Raw genomic sequence first — 16,966 nt, forward strand, 5'->3', positions numbered from 1 at the left:
CAGAGATCCTGAGAATGCACTGTGAAATGCAGCAAGCACAGACAGCTCCCCCCCAGCGCGCGTGCACACACACACACACACACACACACACACACACACACATTTGTGCTAAGAGGCTTACAGACCAGGACTATTTTCAAAGCTCAGAAAATGCAGACGACGGAGACGGGAGTTTGCTTGCGCTGTTTTGTTGAGGCCGACATGGCAGCCAAGCGCTCGGATTGCGGCGGATACGCCCCAACCACGCCGCCCATTAAAAACAAGTGGAGGCAGTGGAACTCAGACTCCGAAAACCACCCGGATGCCCAGAACAGAAGCCAGCCTTCACCCTCTGTGAGCTCATCGCCCATGTGGGCACATTCTTTTGGTGCAACTCGCCGAAAGCCTAGCACACTGAGGTGTTTGGCTCCTTTTTTGTGTCAACCTCAGTGAACTTAAGCAATTAATACATACGCATAACTCTACTTAACGTTTTACAGTATTATTAATCCTAGACAAAAACGAACATCACACTTCATTTTGTCGCAAATTTCAGCTTTCACTTGTGGCAAAAAATAAACCATGAAGCTGTCTTATGCATAATAAGTTGTGCAATCACTAAACTCACTAGTAAGAAAGTAACTTTAAAAATGCATGTGATTAGATTAGATTATTTTATGTCTGGCATTATATGGAGCAAATAATGTGTTAACATGGTTAAGATTTTTTTTAATGAAGCTGACCTCATGTTTGTTCTGGCTGATGAGAACAGACTTTTGTTTCTTGTAGGATTTGCTATTTCTGAAATGTTTCTTTTTTTAATGAATGAAAGGAACGTTTACGGATTTGAAATATTATTTCTGAGGGCACTCGCAAAAGAAAGTTAAATTTCATGCTTTAATATGCCAAATTTCTAAAATATCCTTTTTTAGCATTTTTACTTTTACTATTTAAAAGCAGCTAGACTGCTGAGTCGGTATAATAGAGTAGTAGACTTAATTATATGGGACAGAATTTGGGCCCATACTAGAATTAAGTTCTGCGAATACAAGCCAAAGAACTAAAAGACATAGGAAGAGCATTGGACATACAGTACCCTCCAGATGTATTCATAACCATTACTAAATAGGAATAAAAACTTGCTATAAAGGGATAAATTTACATTTTGGAATTTTTTGTGAAATCCTCTTCTTTTCTGAGTTAAATTTTATTTCATGTGGACAAACTTAATTTTCTCTGTGTAATGCTGTTAAGAATAAATAGTAGTGTTTTTTTTTCCAGCTGAAAAAAATCCAATATGGACACTGTTTCCTTTATAGCATGTTCTTGTTGCCGTTTAGTCAGGGGTATGAATACATATGAAGGGCATTATGCAAAAATATTTGCCCTTCATTGCTCAAGTATTACCTCCACAAAAACATTCAGTCATCAAAAATGACAGGAGAGTAAGCAAGATATGTGAAAGAATGGAATATATCGATGATTTTTTTACAGGGTAGGAATGTTAAATAATGTAACATAAAAATATATAATATAAAAAACAAATAGTGCATTATTATTAAGCTGAGTGAAAACAATGTTTACCATTTTCCATTATGTCAGGATTCACTGAATGATTTTCTAATTTTTTTTTACCCTCAAGAAATGATTGATATAACAATGAAAATGTCCACAAGCACCTTTGAGGTGAACATGTGACAGAAATTCCTGCTGAAAACTTTTCACTCTTAGTCTTTAGTGAGGGTTCACATCTTGCTTGAGAATTCCTTATTTAATCTTAGCTGAGTGGATCTGTTTAGGATATAATGTTAAAGCACATTAAACTATTGCGCTTTAGACGTTGAGTGGTGCATAGTAAAATTACTGCAGCTATAACTGCAGACCAACTCAGGGTAACTCTTTAGCTGAGAGAATTTTAAAATCATTCAGAAAAGACTTCCTTACAATACCATGGAGGAAAAAAAAAACAACAAACGGACCGGAATCCAAAAGCTGGTTCGCGTTTCACGTGTTTCAAACTATAGCATATCATAGCTGTCCAACTTCCTGATAAACATTGTGTTAGCTAAACGTGGAATCAATTAGGTATGCCAAAATAATTAAGGTATATAATTGTTTTACCTCAGCCAAGCCAGCTGTCAGTATCACGTCTATCTCGAGTAAACACACACCGAATGCACTGCCAGTCCCAGGTGTATAATTGGCAATTTGCCAGGCGTACGTGAGACAGGAAAAGGTGCTGCATTCTCATGCCAGTCAGTAAAGCCCAGTGCGCCCAGTCTATTATGTCAGGTCCTATTTGTTATACAGATTTTTGCCAGCTGTGACAGAGGAAACTTTAATTTATGATCAATGATTATGTGCTGGGTGTGGACACGACTGAAAAGGATAATGATGCTGAAATATATCATTTTTCCACCCTAAGGTACCTCCTGGTGATAATTCCACAAGAACTCCCATCCAGTCAGACCTCTACATGCAAGTTGTCATCTACGACCACACCAACAGGAGGATAAACTAAGCCGATGTGTGCTTCAGAGACAATAATTCAACACATATTGAACATTGCTGGAAGTCTTTAATTTCATCTAAATAAAAGTTAGCTGGGCCCTTGTCATTTGCGAGCAGTTTCTTGTATTGAGCGCAACATCTGGGTGTGGGGTTTGATGGAGAACTGTTTGACTGCGTGTGACCAATGTACTGTTTGCGGCACATACTCCAGTGAGGGGGGGAAAGGATGCTTACTTGTGGGTTTCACTTAATTAAGCCACATTTTCTTTTCCTCCGATGTTAAAAACGAGCACTTAAATAACAATCCATCACTTTATAAAATCCGTCAGTATTGCTCATTCGGTTTTCTGAAGTATCATCGACTCGTCCAGAGCATGTTTGGTGAAAATTTGTCATCCCTTGGCGCTTTGCATGTGTAGCTCTTTGTCTCTACCAGAGATGTGCACAGCTATATGGATCCTTGATATGATACCCAGTTTAGAGTTTAAACGACTTTGAAATGACAGTGTGCATTACCCAGACAAAAATGTCCGATTGCATCCAAACCTTGTGCAAACTGTTAATTGCCAGCAGAAAGCCAGCAGCTTTTATCTGAGATCCCAAAGGCTGCGACCTGCTCCAAGGCCTGAAACGGGGGTAGCGTTTTCACTGTGATATATTTCCTATGTTTGTATAAACAAATTAAGGGCGTAAGGGGCTTTGAATGACAGCGGGGTGCTTTCATGTCCTGCCACCCCCCCCAGGCTGTGACAACTCCAATTGGACTGCAAGAACGCTGCCAGCGTTACAGAGGAAAGCGTTCTTAAAGCGTTCTCAAAGCGTTCCCCCTCCTGTGCACAGATGCCACACAGACTCGCTTCAAAGCGCCTGGCGATTTACATATCAGTCAGTCAGTGGCTTTTCTTCCCAGAATCTCTCAAGATTAAAGTTTACAAATAATTGACCTCAAAAACATTTTCTGTGGCGCGCTGCAGCCAAGCGCTGGCACCCATTTCCCGGTCGGGAATGCACCGCGTGCATTTCCATTGCTTTGATTATTGACACACAATCACCAAAATGTCAGTCTGTGGAAGAAACTATGTTTCATTTTAGGGAGAAGAGCGTGACAGATACTGAACTCGTTTTGAACAAGGCAGAATTGCAGGAGTGGTCATACAAGGGCAGCTACGGTTTCAGACTGAGGAGTTCCTAATTAAAAGGAAATTATACAGTGGCAGAGGTGACTCAACCTGCTCATTTCCTTTGACCCCCTTGTCCGCGTCTCCTCCTTATTACCTATATTTACTCAAGACGGCACATTGCAATCAGTCTTCTGACGCCCCCTCCTATCTGGTGAATTCTCATTTAATCACCAGGAAGACCTCAAAAGCTGGGTGGCGAATGAGCTTTTCACCCACATTTAAAACTGTTTAGCTTCTCTGGCCACAGCTCCTTCATGTGGTGTGACGGCAGTGATGAAACTGCCCACTTGGCTCTTGGAGAGCAGTGTAGCTTACTCAAACACCTACAAATCAAACAGCAGATGTGCTCAGCATCGGGGCCCGGAGAAGCAGAGCGACTGACGCGCGTCTCCTCAGACACACCAGCCTTTTACGGTTCAGTTAAAACTCACAGCGATTATAGCTGGAGCTCAATTAAGCGGAGCCTTGGCCCTTCGGTGGTACACGTCTCAAACCGACCGGTCTGAACACAGCACTCAAATATTGGGATGAAAGAATGTCAAAAGCAACACTTTCCTGACAGTAATGTATGTACTGGCTTTCCACTCCTTCCTTTTTATAATATTGTCAGGAATCGACCGAATCATTAACTAAAGCTCTATCAAGCAAGAATTCCGTGAGAGAAAAGCTGCAGCCGCCACCTTGCGTTTAACGAAACGAGAGGTTAATTTAGGTCACTGCAGAGCATGAACTGACTGCTGAATCAGATTTTAAAGGAATTTCAGGAACGTTCAGCGTTTTGTTTTTTGTTGCTTCTTGTGGATAAACTACTAGAGAAATGTCATCACATTATATTTCACATCGGTTTTTCATTGAAGTAATATGGGTAGCAAGGCTGGCCAATTCTCCACGCAGCAAAAAAGCTTTCAAGTTTAAGATTGCAAGAATAACACATTTTTAAAACATGGTTTCCAGGCTTTACATATTTCATCAGCTGCTACACAAGGCCTTCAGACCTTCCTAGAATATCTGCTTTTATGTTATGGCTGATCACATTGCTCTTCATAAAGAGGTTTATAAGCAGAATTCCGCATTGTTGAAAATGACGGCTGCATCCTCAGATCACTCTCCCGTTATTTGAGCTGAAGCAGTTGTGAGCTACAGGATCTAATATGATCAAAGAGAAAAGCCAAATAGGCGTGGTCAGACCTGCCTGGTAAGGATTGCTCTCCCCCACATACCTCCACCAAGAGTTTGCTCCACGCTTGACAACTTGTCTGACAGCATAAGGGAAAAACCACCTGACAGCCCTGTATCCAGCAGTCACAACCAACCACTGGTGCACAGTGCCTGGTACAGCAATATTCACCCACTTGTCTTCTGTTGCACCTGTGATTGCAGAGCCAGTTCCCATATCAGGCCATTAATTGGCCCCAGGCCAAAATGTTCACCACCTTTAAGGTTCATGAACCAACTCTTGCAAACAGCAGGGACCATGAGCAGGTCCCTTACAGGGGCCCAGGCTTTACAGAAAACATTTGTGGTTTCCATCCTCAGTATTAGTCCTTTGTGTCCACATACAAAAGTACCCTCAGCCGTACCGTTAAATTCCAAAATTCACTTTACCAATCTAACTCCACCCTACTAGTCAGTCTTGCAAATGAACTGGTCTTTATGTAGTAGCAAACACACATTTAAATATAATGCATTGATCATGCATTCTTTAAAAAAAAAAAATCAAACCCACTATGCCACCAAAGTAACAAGCATAGTTTTCAATAAAACAAGGATGTCAGAAAAAATGTACACTTTTTTAAACCAATTTACACAGTTTTGCAGTTTTCTCTCAAAAAGAGTAGATTAGGAAACAGCCACCCCAAATTCTCAGTTATTAAAACACAGTTCACAAAATGGGGACAGATCTCATCCATAAGCTCGCAATGCTTCCTCTTTTCAAACGATAGTTAATGACAAAAACAGGTGACTGGGCAGGCTTTAAACACCTCACAACATGCGTAAATGAATAATAGAAGGCTCGGGGGCACGTCCCTCCTCGCCATTTGTACCATGTTGAGAGCTTCCTTTTTCAGCTCGCACACCTGCACTCATCCCCGGTGTAACAAGCTTCTACAAGACGCAGGTGTGGATTCTGGTCGAGTAACCAACAGAAGTCAGAAAATGAGGCTAATTTAACAATTTAACAACGTTAAACGCATTGACTTTGTCGTAGTCAGCGTAGCTTGACCGCGAGATTTGAGTAATGTGGATTTGGATTATGTAGCTCCTTAACATAAACCATTGAGAAAATCTTTTAAATGCACACTTATTTTACCATAATTTGTATAATTAACACGATAAGTAACAAATGTATGGTTGTTTTTACAAATAAAAAATAGCCGATCAGGGGCTACTTATTTACATAACCTAGTAACAAAACTACCTACGTCGCAAACACACACATAAACTTAATGAAACAACAATATGCATTATAGGTTACCGTGTGTATGTGAAAGACTTTTGATGTTGTCTGATGTCGCAACGGTCATGCTACTAGTAAACCTCAGACAGACATCTACGTATGCCTGATATCTAACGTGTTTTAACGTTAACTATAAACAAGTTATGTTAGGCTAAATTGCACCAACGGACTTGCAACAACGGACAACGACTCTTCGTAAGGACTGCACTCGCTCAAGTATTAACATGTGGTGGGATCTCCTCCAAACAACACAGATTTGAAAAATAACATGCAAGTATTATTGACATCAAATGTCCAAGGGGGGAAATAATCATTTCCTCCCGAGTGCCCTTGAAAAAGGAAGAGTGACAGGGGGTATTTAAACTCTTTATTATGGATCTTATTTAGTGCGTTGGGGATGCGATGCCGCATCCGGATCAGACTGCGATGTACAGGATGTGTGTGCTTAACTCTATTGAACTCGACAAAATAGGGCAGAGAGCCTTTAATTCCAACAATAAGCCATTTCATTCAACGCCACATCCCAAACACACAGCTTTGCTGAGATACTTTTCACGGATCTTACTTTCGAACATTATAAACAGTGGAGAAATGAGTCATGCAAGAGCGCGTAGAAGCGCTCTGCTCTAATGGGGCGCTTGAAGATGTGACTAGAAACTTTTTGTTCATAATGACTTACACTAATTGTAGCTTTAGACAGATTTTTTTCCACAATATAATGCATCTTAAAAGATTTAACCCACTTCTACGTTGTTTCGCAGAGTTTTGACTGTGAATATGTGATAGTGTCTTTTTCAGACATTTATCTGAATACCATTAAATAAACCGTACCCCGCACATTCCTCAATCAAATATAGAACAACACTATGAAGTGGTCACGAATAGTTAAAATGGCCAATATGCTGCAATCAGCTAAATAGTGTAGCTAAAAAATAGTGTCCAAATTGCTGAGTTTCTGGCAGTGGGCTCTTGCAAATGTGCTGTTTCCCTGACCGACTGAGGAAAACACAGACGGGGTCCCACAAGCCCTATATATTACCATGCACAACGTGTTTTACCTTCAATGAAAGTTGAGAAGGGGTGCGATTGGCTGTCGATTCCAAGATCAGCCCAGATCTCCGATACAAAACCAAGAGAACTGCCCCTCAGAACTACCACAGCTAACAGTAAGGTGGAGAGACAAAAAATTCACTGAAATATCACCAACTGCCTGAGAACTTTGACATTGACTAGGCTGTAACTCATCAGTTGTAGAAGCGAGCCTCTGGAAGTACACCACACCATTCTGCTCCACCACTGCTATTCTTTGCGAGCGCATTCACTTTCCAGGTGGGCTAATGAAAACCCATCTAAGATATAAGACAACTTTGGAACCCCTCGTCGCGCAAAAGCTGTACTTCTGACTTGTCAGCTCTACTTTTGAATCGAAGCATGGCTCGCTGTCAGCATTTATTCGTCCTCTTTTTCGGATGGAGCTATCTTTGCGGTGGATACTGCGTGATGCTGAAAGATCATTTCACCGGCCTGAAGAGACAGGCGGAATCGGGGCATTTGGGGGACGCTCGGGATAAAGATCACTCAATCAAGGACGAACAGGACCTGCTTTTACAGGATACAGTTTCGGAGCACATGCACATGCTCTACGAGAAGTACAATAGGGCAGGTTTTCAGTTCAAGGACGGAAACACGGTTCGGAGTTTTAAAGCTCACTGGGGTACGTATTGCACCTCTCTGTCTGCTGAATTGGGTGCTTCGCAAAATACACTCACGCGCAGAACACGAATAGTTTGCAGTTCATTTATTTATTCATTCATTCACTGTCGTCTTGTTTTCCCTCATTAGCGGTTTGATTGGACTGATTTCCTACGCCCTAGATTTTATTTCCGTTTGTTATTGCAGCCTTGCAGTGGTCGGGGTGGTTCTCTGGCAGTTAACAGAAATCCACCTGTTGGAAAATCCAAGCGGGTGCATAACCGTGTGCGGCTCCCAGCAGCGGGGGACGTGTCATTCTGGATGCTAAGCAAACACAGGGATTGCTAGTGGAAATCCGTCCAGCAAAACGCATGACTAAACATTGGATATACGTGCAGACTGGGCGCATGTCTTCAACGGTTAGCCAGTTGTCGAAAAATGTGAAAGACATCAGCTATTTGTATGTTTAATAATCATGAAATGTGTTTTAAACGCATACGGTCTGGCATAAATATTTACGTAATGCGGGTTTTTATGTATTTTTTTTTACTTCATAACAATCGGCGGAGACTATGAAATTAGTTTAGATGGGTGTAATTCATCAAGTAAATCTGAAATAGAAAGTCCGAAAGAACTGGTCTTATCGTGAAGAATGTTTTTTAAATGACCTCCCGTCATGAATAAGCATTGGAAGTTCAACAAATAAAATAATTTAAAAACCATTATTCTATTATGCATCGCACTATAATAATAATAATCATAATTATTATTAGTGTTACTATTATGTCATTTTTACAACAGCAAACTGAAAATAAATATTAGATAATGATAATATGGTAGTGAATTAACTCTGAGGAAAAACTCACTTTTGAGTAGATTTAACTTATTTCGCTCCCCTTGAGAGGCGCACTATGGAGTTTCCCTGGCACAATTTTGTATGAGAATGTACCGCCTCCTACCGGCACGTCTTTTAAATGCAGATCAAAATACGTTCGCTGGTTCCCCCAGTACCTTGACAACCTCAACACCCCGACATCCTTCCTTTTCCAAAAGACGATTTCTTCAGGCACCATTTAAAAACAAACAAAAAGGTGGACGAATGAATGCCAGAATATCTGTATGTACAAATACGTTTTGCGGTATATTCCATGCATTCTTTTGTTGGCAAGGAGGAAATAAAATCAAGTTACATGTTTCCAGTCTATATAAAAAAATGTCTTAAGTGGAATGTCCATGCCACTGTGTGTAATTTTGTCTTTGCTGTTTGCCCGTGTAGGTACTATCAACGGTAAGCAGCTGCAGATCTTTAATCTAACATCCCTGACCAAGTCGGAGGACATCCTCTCTGCCACATTGCACTACTACATAGGAGACCTGCAGAACAGCAGTGGGTGTGCGAGGCCTAAGACCTGCGGTCGCCACGGCCCCAGGAAACAGGGACACATTCACCTCGGCGTCTGGAGTTTTGCCTCTGTGGATAATAACACGAGGACTCTGGGGCACTTTCTGATCAACGTCTCCACGCTCCACAGGGACTTTATATCGTGGCAGTGGAAGGACATAACGCGCGTGGTCAACCAGGCCAAGCACCACGACGAGCTGCTGATCGGCATCGACATCGCGTCGCAGGGACGGCGGCCGTGGAAGCGGCTCCTCTCGGACCGGTCGCCGTACGTCCTGGTGTACGCCAACGACTCGGCCATCTCCGAGCCCGAGAGCGTGGTCTCCACTCTGCAGCGCCACAAGGGGGCGGTAGCCCCCGGGCTGCAGAGGCTAGGGATGCACACGCGCAACAGCACGACGGAGCGCCGGGTCAGGCGCTCCACCAACATCCTCCTCCCTCTCCAGAACAACGAGCTGCCGGGGCCGGAGTACCCGTACGAGACGCCCAGCTGGGACGAGACCAGCCCCTACGACCCCCTGGAGAACAAGCCGGCCAAGCGGCCCCGGAAGAAGCCACGCAAGAGCCAGCGCCACAAGATGCCGCTGCTGCAGTTCGACGAGCAGACTATAAAGAAAGCGCGCAAGAAACAGTGGAACGAGCCGCGCAATTGCGCTCGTAGGTACCTGAAGGTTGATTTCGCAGACATTGGCTGGAGTGAATGGATTATTTCCCCCAAATCTTTTGATGCCTACTACTGCTCTGGGTCCTGTCAGTTTCCTATGCCAAAGGTATGTTTGTCTCTCTGTTTTCTGTGTAAGAATGGGGGACAGAACGTTTCTGATTTTTCTCCTGCCCACAATGCTGCAGCTCCCTCTCCATCCATTAGATGGCACTGCCAAATTACATTCTGTATTAATATGCTAATATATTCTGTATTAATGTGCTAAGTACATTAGACAGCTGTGCTAAGGTTTTAGCTAACACAAGAGAGTGCTAAAGCTGCACGAAAGGATGGTCATTACTCTACTGCCATGTGCTGCCCCCTGTATGAGTTTGATTTCTGAAGGGATTTATTTTGCGTTTGTGTCTTTGTGGAGATTGAAAAACAGATGGAGGGCAAAAAAAGACTCAGTGATTATTTCCTAAATCTCAAAAATAAGCAACAGCCAACCTCAAGATGGAGATGGAGAATGTTCTGAATAATGCAGGGCTCTTACTCAAAAAAATGACTCCCAGGTTGACTGAACTGTTTTAGAGCCAAGTGTGGATATACCTCAAGAAGTGTAAAACTTACTGCTCTTCTGTTTTCCTATTGAGTTAAATCTCAACAATTATTATATATCAGCTCCCATAATTGAACACATTATTACTGTTGTCTTTGTTTATATATCTGCGATTCTCTCTTATCCAGAGTTACTTATAAGGAGATCATGGCATTGCAAATGCTTTCCAGAATCAGAATGGTAGGCAGGATGTCCATAAATGCCTTTCAGCCGTGTTCCCTTGATATGGCCCTCGATATGGACTGTGGAGTGAGGCTTGTCCAGCCTCTCAGTAATTAAATAGAGATGTGTCCTTTGGATCAGCCTATCTGGAAATCTGTTTTAAAACTAGTGGCAAAGGATCAGATGCAGATGGAGGTCCTGCTTTAGATGTTTGAACCACAGCCTACCTCCTAAGAAGGTAAAGAGACTCATGGAGCCTGTTATGGGCATGGTTGTGCTGCATAGGCATTTGTATGCTGTATCCAAGCAACATTGCATTGTAGGTCAGGTTTTTTGCATTGATCAAACGTTTTTGAGGTGCCGTATTTCAGTGTTGTTGCTGAGTTCAGATACTTAGTAATAATAAATAAGATGCCTAATAAATTAATCAAATATAGATTTATCACAAGCCATTCTAATCATCAGTCATGTGAATGACAGGTGTCTGAAAGTGAGGATATAATCTTGTGTGCCTCAAAGAGTGTGAGTGAAAGATGACAAATCTGAATCAAATACAATCATTACAACTGATCAGAAAAGATACTTCAAACAAAGAAATTTAAACTAAACTCTTCTGATGAAACGATGTAATTTATATCTTGAAATGTATTTGTCTGAAGTAACCTTTTTGTTAACTGGCTGAAGAGCGGAGATTAATTTAGAGCTCCCCCTAGTGGCCGAACGACTTAAATGAAGCAGTGTCTACCTCTCAGCCGCGCCAAAACAAAAAACGTAGACTGAGATAAAATAGACTGTATCACCAGATATTACTTCAGGCTTTTGTACCCTTCTCCTACTGCTTCCGTGTGCAAAACAAATATGTGTGTCGGTTTTATGTCCTAGTATAATATTAATTTTGTTATCTTGAACCTGGCAAGGACACCCAGACAGTGTGCAGTTTTTTTTTTTCTTTTTGGTTTCCTAAGGACGTGCATGATGCACGGATAAATATTCCTACCACTTCATTTTTAAGGCAGGAAAAGTATTAATAGGTAGCTGTTTATGTCTGTTTCCTAAATGTATTTCCAAATAAGGTACCTGTCAATACAAATAATGACAAATCTCTGAATTGAATCATTTAGAAATGGCATATTATTTTGATGCTAACATCATACTCGTAGTGTAACTGTTTTTTCGAAGCACAGTGTTTCGAGTTGGGTCCACTGCTATGAAATGTTTTATGTGCTAAGCAAACTTTTCCCCCCACATTTTATTAATTAATATTTATTATTTTATTAATGCCGATACAACCTCATGTCACTTCACATTAAACAAGCATGCTTATCGCTGTAAACCCTAAATTTGGGTTATGCTATCCCGACTTGGCAACTACGGAGTGCAGACAGAAGGTGCTCCACCCTGTTTTAAGGGAGGCTGCTGTATCAGGCTGTTTTGTGGTAGCTGGAGTGTGGTTTAGATGGTAACACCTGCATGACCTACACTACTACAGACAGGAATCACGGCTTGTGCCTTTCAAAACATCAGTGTCAATGTAAAATAGCCACTTTATTGCTTTTTCCACTAATCCAGCTCTTAAGATATATCAGCGTTTGCAGGCCTGAGCCCAGGGTCTTGGAACGCTCAGTACTTATTCAGGTGCGCTAGCCTTGGGCTTGTCTTGGGGAAGTAAATCTGTGAAACTGCTCCACAGGCAGTATCTCAGTTCAGAGCTGAGTGTAGCACTCTGTTTACGGAGCTCCTCAGGCTAAAGGACTCTTTAGGATAACGCGCTGTCAAAGTTGGACACTCTAGATTCTGCACTAGTTCTGTTTAGCTAAGCTGTAATACAGTTCTAAACTATGACTAACGAATCTACATGGGTGATACTTTTTTTGAAAATTTCTCATAATGTAAAATATGAAATACTTCAAATGTCTTAAAAATTTCAAGTGTCTTAAATTATGAGAAAAAGTGTAAGAAACAGAAAAGTGAACGCTTGCTTAATTTTTTTGCTCATAGTACTTAAATTAGTCATGGGTGGAATGAGTTCTTCATAACCCCACAGATGGGTGGAGGTATTTTATACTGTATCAGTGACTGTCTTTTCTGATTCAAGTATAGTGATTAACTGTTTGAGAGAAAAGTCTTTTGATTGGTTTGGACAACTCAGATTGACAGCTTTTTTAGCTGCACTCATGGGGTTCCTGAAGCTTCATTCTCCCATCACTAAGTTAAGTTGAACAGGGGCTGTGTGCTGGATGAGGAGGAAGCAATGACTGGTTGCAGGGTGTGCACCAATCCCTGTCTCTCTCTGCCTTGCAGTCACTGAAGCCCTCCAATCACGCCACCATCCAGAGCATCGTGCGGGCGGTGGGCGTGGTCCCCGGCATCCCCGAGCCCTGCTGCGTCCCCGAGAAGATGTCCTCCCTCAGCATCCTCTTCTTCGACGAGGACAAGAACGTGGTCCTCAAGGTCTACCCCAACATGACGGTGGACTCGTGCGCCTGCAGATAATGCCCCCTCCCGGCCTGGCATCCCCCTCCCCCCCTCCCCCAACAGAGTTCCTTTTTTGCACTGGAAGAGAGACCACATCCCGACCGCCGACCAAACCCCCGAGATGCATGAACGAGCGAGTGAAGACCGCGCCCTCCTCTTTCGGAAGCCGGGGGGTTGACCATTTCCTGGAGCGGAATGGTGCAGTGGGCTGTCCTCACCCCTCAGTCTTTCATACAGGATGGACGGTTTGATCCCGCAAACGTCAGCTGCTCGTGATCATCGATCCGACAAACCACAGTTTCACAGACACTGCAGGACATACCACAGTTCTTATTTTTTGCTTTTTGTAATGAAGGAGGCATGAACTGACTCAGCTACAATGAAAGACTTGCCTTCTCTTCTTCCTTCTTTTCTATGAAATATATTGGAGACTATAGTCCACAATGGCAAAGACTGCCACCTGCGGGCATTTATTTGTGTGAAAGTCACCTGGCGTGAACGTTTCTCCCCGCCTTTTCCTCTCCTCGCACCATTGCGTTACGTTACAGTAATGTACATCTGTGTTCTCATTTCACTTAGTAGCTTGTATTAACTATCTATGAAAATCATGTTAAAAAAGTATTGTTATGGCTGCTATATCGAGATATATTTGATTCCAAAGCCAACATGTGGTTGTAAGTGCATTTACAGTAGGCTAGTTTTTAGGTGATCAATATATGTGGTCAATTTTTGTTGTTGCTGTTGTTTTTTTCAGTTATATATCACCAATTGCTCATCAGCAACATGGCGGAGCAAGCAAGGAGTGTTGCAGGAGTTGCAAGGGGCAAGTGTACTGAGCCACATGACGTGGACTCCCTCTGTGTCCTCCTCTCTCACCCCTGAATGGTCTGGCGTTCTTATTCAGCTTATGGTTGAGACATTCACCCCCACCTGAACGCATCATGGCCCTCGTGCTGATGTATGCACATGTATGTGATTACACATGAGCATAAAAGGAACACCAAATTACATGGTATAGCGTAAACACCGCATTATTCCAGTCCTTGACGTTTGCCATGTCTGGATAGGGAGGGAATGAACTTTCACATCAAAACACTGCAGAGTGAAAGCAGTGATTGGTCATCGTCAGTTATTCATAAGAAATACCTATCTGTAGTTGCTGCATTTGTATAAAGGGAATTACAGGATTTTCTTTTCTGCATGCAGACAACATTTGTGTTTTTCCATTTTATCCCTTGCAGGTAGAACTTTGTAGTGTAAAATATTAATCAGTGGTCATTACTCTGTCTCTGATAAATTTGCTGTTCTGTATAGTAACACATACAGCTTCAAAAATGTTTTAATGCAATTTATTTTGTATGGAAAGAGCCTTTTAACCATCTAACTCCTACATATGTGTAATGCATTTTTCATGCATCAAATTATATATGTAAGGATTGTTTTGGTCACCTTGCTACGTCTCTAGTGCAGATACCTTGTCCGCTAAATCTGAGGAATTTCTGCATTATGTTCTGTTATTATAGGAGCCTGTTAGAAGAAACAGGCTCCACTCTTTCTCATAAATGCATTTGGCACATAGTGTCATACTAGTATGTAATGCAATAAGTTGTTCCTTTGGACAATACAGTACATACATATGTATAGGAATGAAGCAATGAACTGCATTTTAATTTTCTCTTTTACTTTTGTATGTACAGGATGTGAATACATAGCATTTATATGGTACAAATGGACAGAGCTATATAGGCATATTATATTGAGATGAGTGCTTCCCTCAATGGAATTTCCCAGTCTTTACAAAGTTCTCAGTGAATGTAAAGTCAGCTTGTTTTTAAATATTAATAGCAGCCTTGCTCCCTTCAGCTGCTGCTTTTTGTAGGCCCTCGCTGGCACCCGATTTGTCAGACTACATTAATAGCAGCTGGAACAGCAAAGTCCATTTCACTCATTCCATGTCAGATATTTCATATTTGTAACCAGGTGTGAGTGAATGTTATCAATTAGATATACCCCTGTCTCTCTCACATATATCCTGTGCGGCACTAATTCACCACTACTTGATTGTACACTACAGTGCTTTCCATTTGCTTAAGGGAAACGTTATTTTTGCGACATAGCGCTGCCGACGTTAAATTCCTTGCTATTCATTAAGTACATATGCATAATGAAGTCAGTAAACCACATATTTATTTTGAAAAGTAAATTTAAATTTAGAGGCTAACACATTTTATAGATATGTATATTGGTTTTGTATATAATGTATGCTTAAATATGCTTACGCTGTTATGTCGCTTGAAGGAGGAAGTACTTTTTTGATTTTTTTTTTTTTTTGTTGTTGTTTAACAAATTCTTTTTTTCAGTCAATGAAATTCTCAGAATTGTTTGTGAAGGGTATCATAAGTTTTTCAGGTCCAGGAGAATTGAGGAGTTGTCATTGGAAAGCCTAAACTAGCTAACATATATTTTACATTTATGTTGGACTGTGTAATATGTTTGTCAGATAGCATAAGTGGTACCATATTATTACTACTCCTGAGATTGTGCTTTTAACGAGTGAACTGAAATACATTTTAATAACTCTATTGTATTTTAAAATGCATACTAGTATCGCAGATTATCTCACTATTTTTCTCTGATAAGCAATTATATTGTGTCGTCAACAATTGTATACAATGCAAGTTATGGGTTATATACATGGGACAATTTTGTATTGCTAATGGTCCTTTTCTAATGTTTGCATTCTCACCCAATGTCAATGCAGTTACATATTGTAGTGATGCATGTTTTCAACTGGAGAATTATCACATCACATTGAAGCAATCAGTGTGTATTTAGCCGTTTATAGCATTTATACATACTAACGTATATGGAAAAACCAGTTAAAATGGACAATAGTCTTAGCGTGTAGAAAAAGAATGTAACCTGCATTGGCAACCACCAGACATTGTCAGAGCAACTTTTTAACATTTGTATATTATAGATATAAGAGAGCTTCCTCTACCCCACTGTACAATCTTTCTTGTAAATGTTTAGCTGTAGGTAAAAGGAGATGCTTGTACAATAAGCTTCATAAAAATATATTTGTATATGGAAAGGAACTTTAAAAAATGCATTTATTTATTTTCTTTATGTGGCATTTCTTGTACTTTATTTTGTTTCGTTTTTGGGGAGGGAGCCCTGGTTGCTGTGGCAGGGCGATGTGGCAGGAAGGGGGCGGGGACACAGCGAGGCAGGCATCACATGACCTGTCGAGGCGTGAAGGGCACTTGTCACTACTGATGTACGCGCTTCGCTTTCTGTGTAAGCTCTCCATGCTGGGAGGGCGACCCTCCTTATACACCGTTCAAACAAATGAATAAAGTTAAGTATGTCAGCCTACTGTATGTAACCTCTCTCTCTGTAAGCCAGTTTGGAATGAGCCAAGCTAAGGATGCAATGCCAAATAAATACAACTTTATGCAGTTAAAATACTGAAAATATTATTTTCATATTTAGCTTTCCTTAAACTATCACTGTTATTTAGCCACCGCATGTAGTTGTCAAGTAACGTGCCTCCCTTTCCTATGCCAAGTATTATGGCACACCAAGTCTTTTGAGCAACTGTGGCGCAGTATTTAAAACACTGACCCTGGACCTGCAGGTCATGGGGTCAAATCCGAGGGAGGTACTGCTGTTGGTATCCTCGAGTTACCAAAAACGCTTTGGTATATTCAACCTGTCTAATTTATGAGGTGAAAAATTGTGAGTATTCAATGTCACCCTATACCAAAGCACCAGCTAACAGCTGCAAAAAGGTTGAATTGAAAACATAACATTACCTCTTTTTATCTTTCTTGAGATG

General features: G+C 41.3%; 2 protein-coding genes across 2 annotated transcripts in view; both read left to right on the forward strand.

The window, feature by feature from the left end:
* cfap299 (cilia and flagella associated protein 299) overlaps positions 1-2,583 on the forward strand; it is an 88,070-nt gene extending 85,487 nt beyond the window's left edge. Inside the window, exon 6 of the mRNA XM_036528117.1 lies at positions 2,405-2,583. Within this exon, the coding sequence (XP_036384010.1) occupies positions 2,405-2,500 (96 nt within the window). The 3' untranslated portion in view covers positions 2,501-2,583. The remainder of the gene's footprint in view (positions 1-2,404) is intronic.
* A 4,632-nt stretch (positions 2,584-7,215) lies between these two features.
* Positions 7,216-14,302, forward strand: bmp3 (bone morphogenetic protein 3). Its single transcript, XM_036527198.1, has 3 exons — positions 7,216-7,843; positions 9,098-9,993; positions 12,952-14,302. The coding sequence occupies exons 1-3, from the start codon at positions 7,561-7,563 to the stop codon at positions 13,141-13,143; spliced, it is 1,371 nt and encodes a 456-aa protein (XP_036383091.1). The 5' UTR covers positions 7,216-7,560; the 3' UTR covers positions 13,144-14,302.
* Positions 14,303-16,966: the final 2,664 nt, after the last annotated feature.

The sequence above is a fragment of the Megalops cyprinoides genome, chromosome 4, assembly GCF_013368585.1.
Source record: "Megalops cyprinoides isolate fMegCyp1 chromosome 4, fMegCyp1.pri, whole genome shotgun sequence".
Classification (NCBI taxonomy): Eukaryota; Metazoa; Chordata; class Actinopteri; order Elopiformes; family Megalopidae; genus Megalops; species Megalops cyprinoides.

Excerpts from the sequence above, each read along its gene's own strand:
- bmp3 (XM_036527198.1), top strand. The coding sequence starts at position 7,561 with ATGGCTCGCTGTCAGCATTTATTCGTCCTCTTTTTCGGATGGAGCTAT. Across the intron at positions 7,844-9,097 it reads GAGTTTTAAAGCTCACTGGG|GTACTATCAACGGTAAGCAG; the intron begins GTACGTATTGCA and ends TTGCCCGTGTAG. Across the intron at positions 9,994-12,951 it reads GTCAGTTTCCTATGCCAAAG|TCACTGAAGCCCTCCAATCA; the intron begins GTATGTTTGTCT and ends TCTGCCTTGCAG.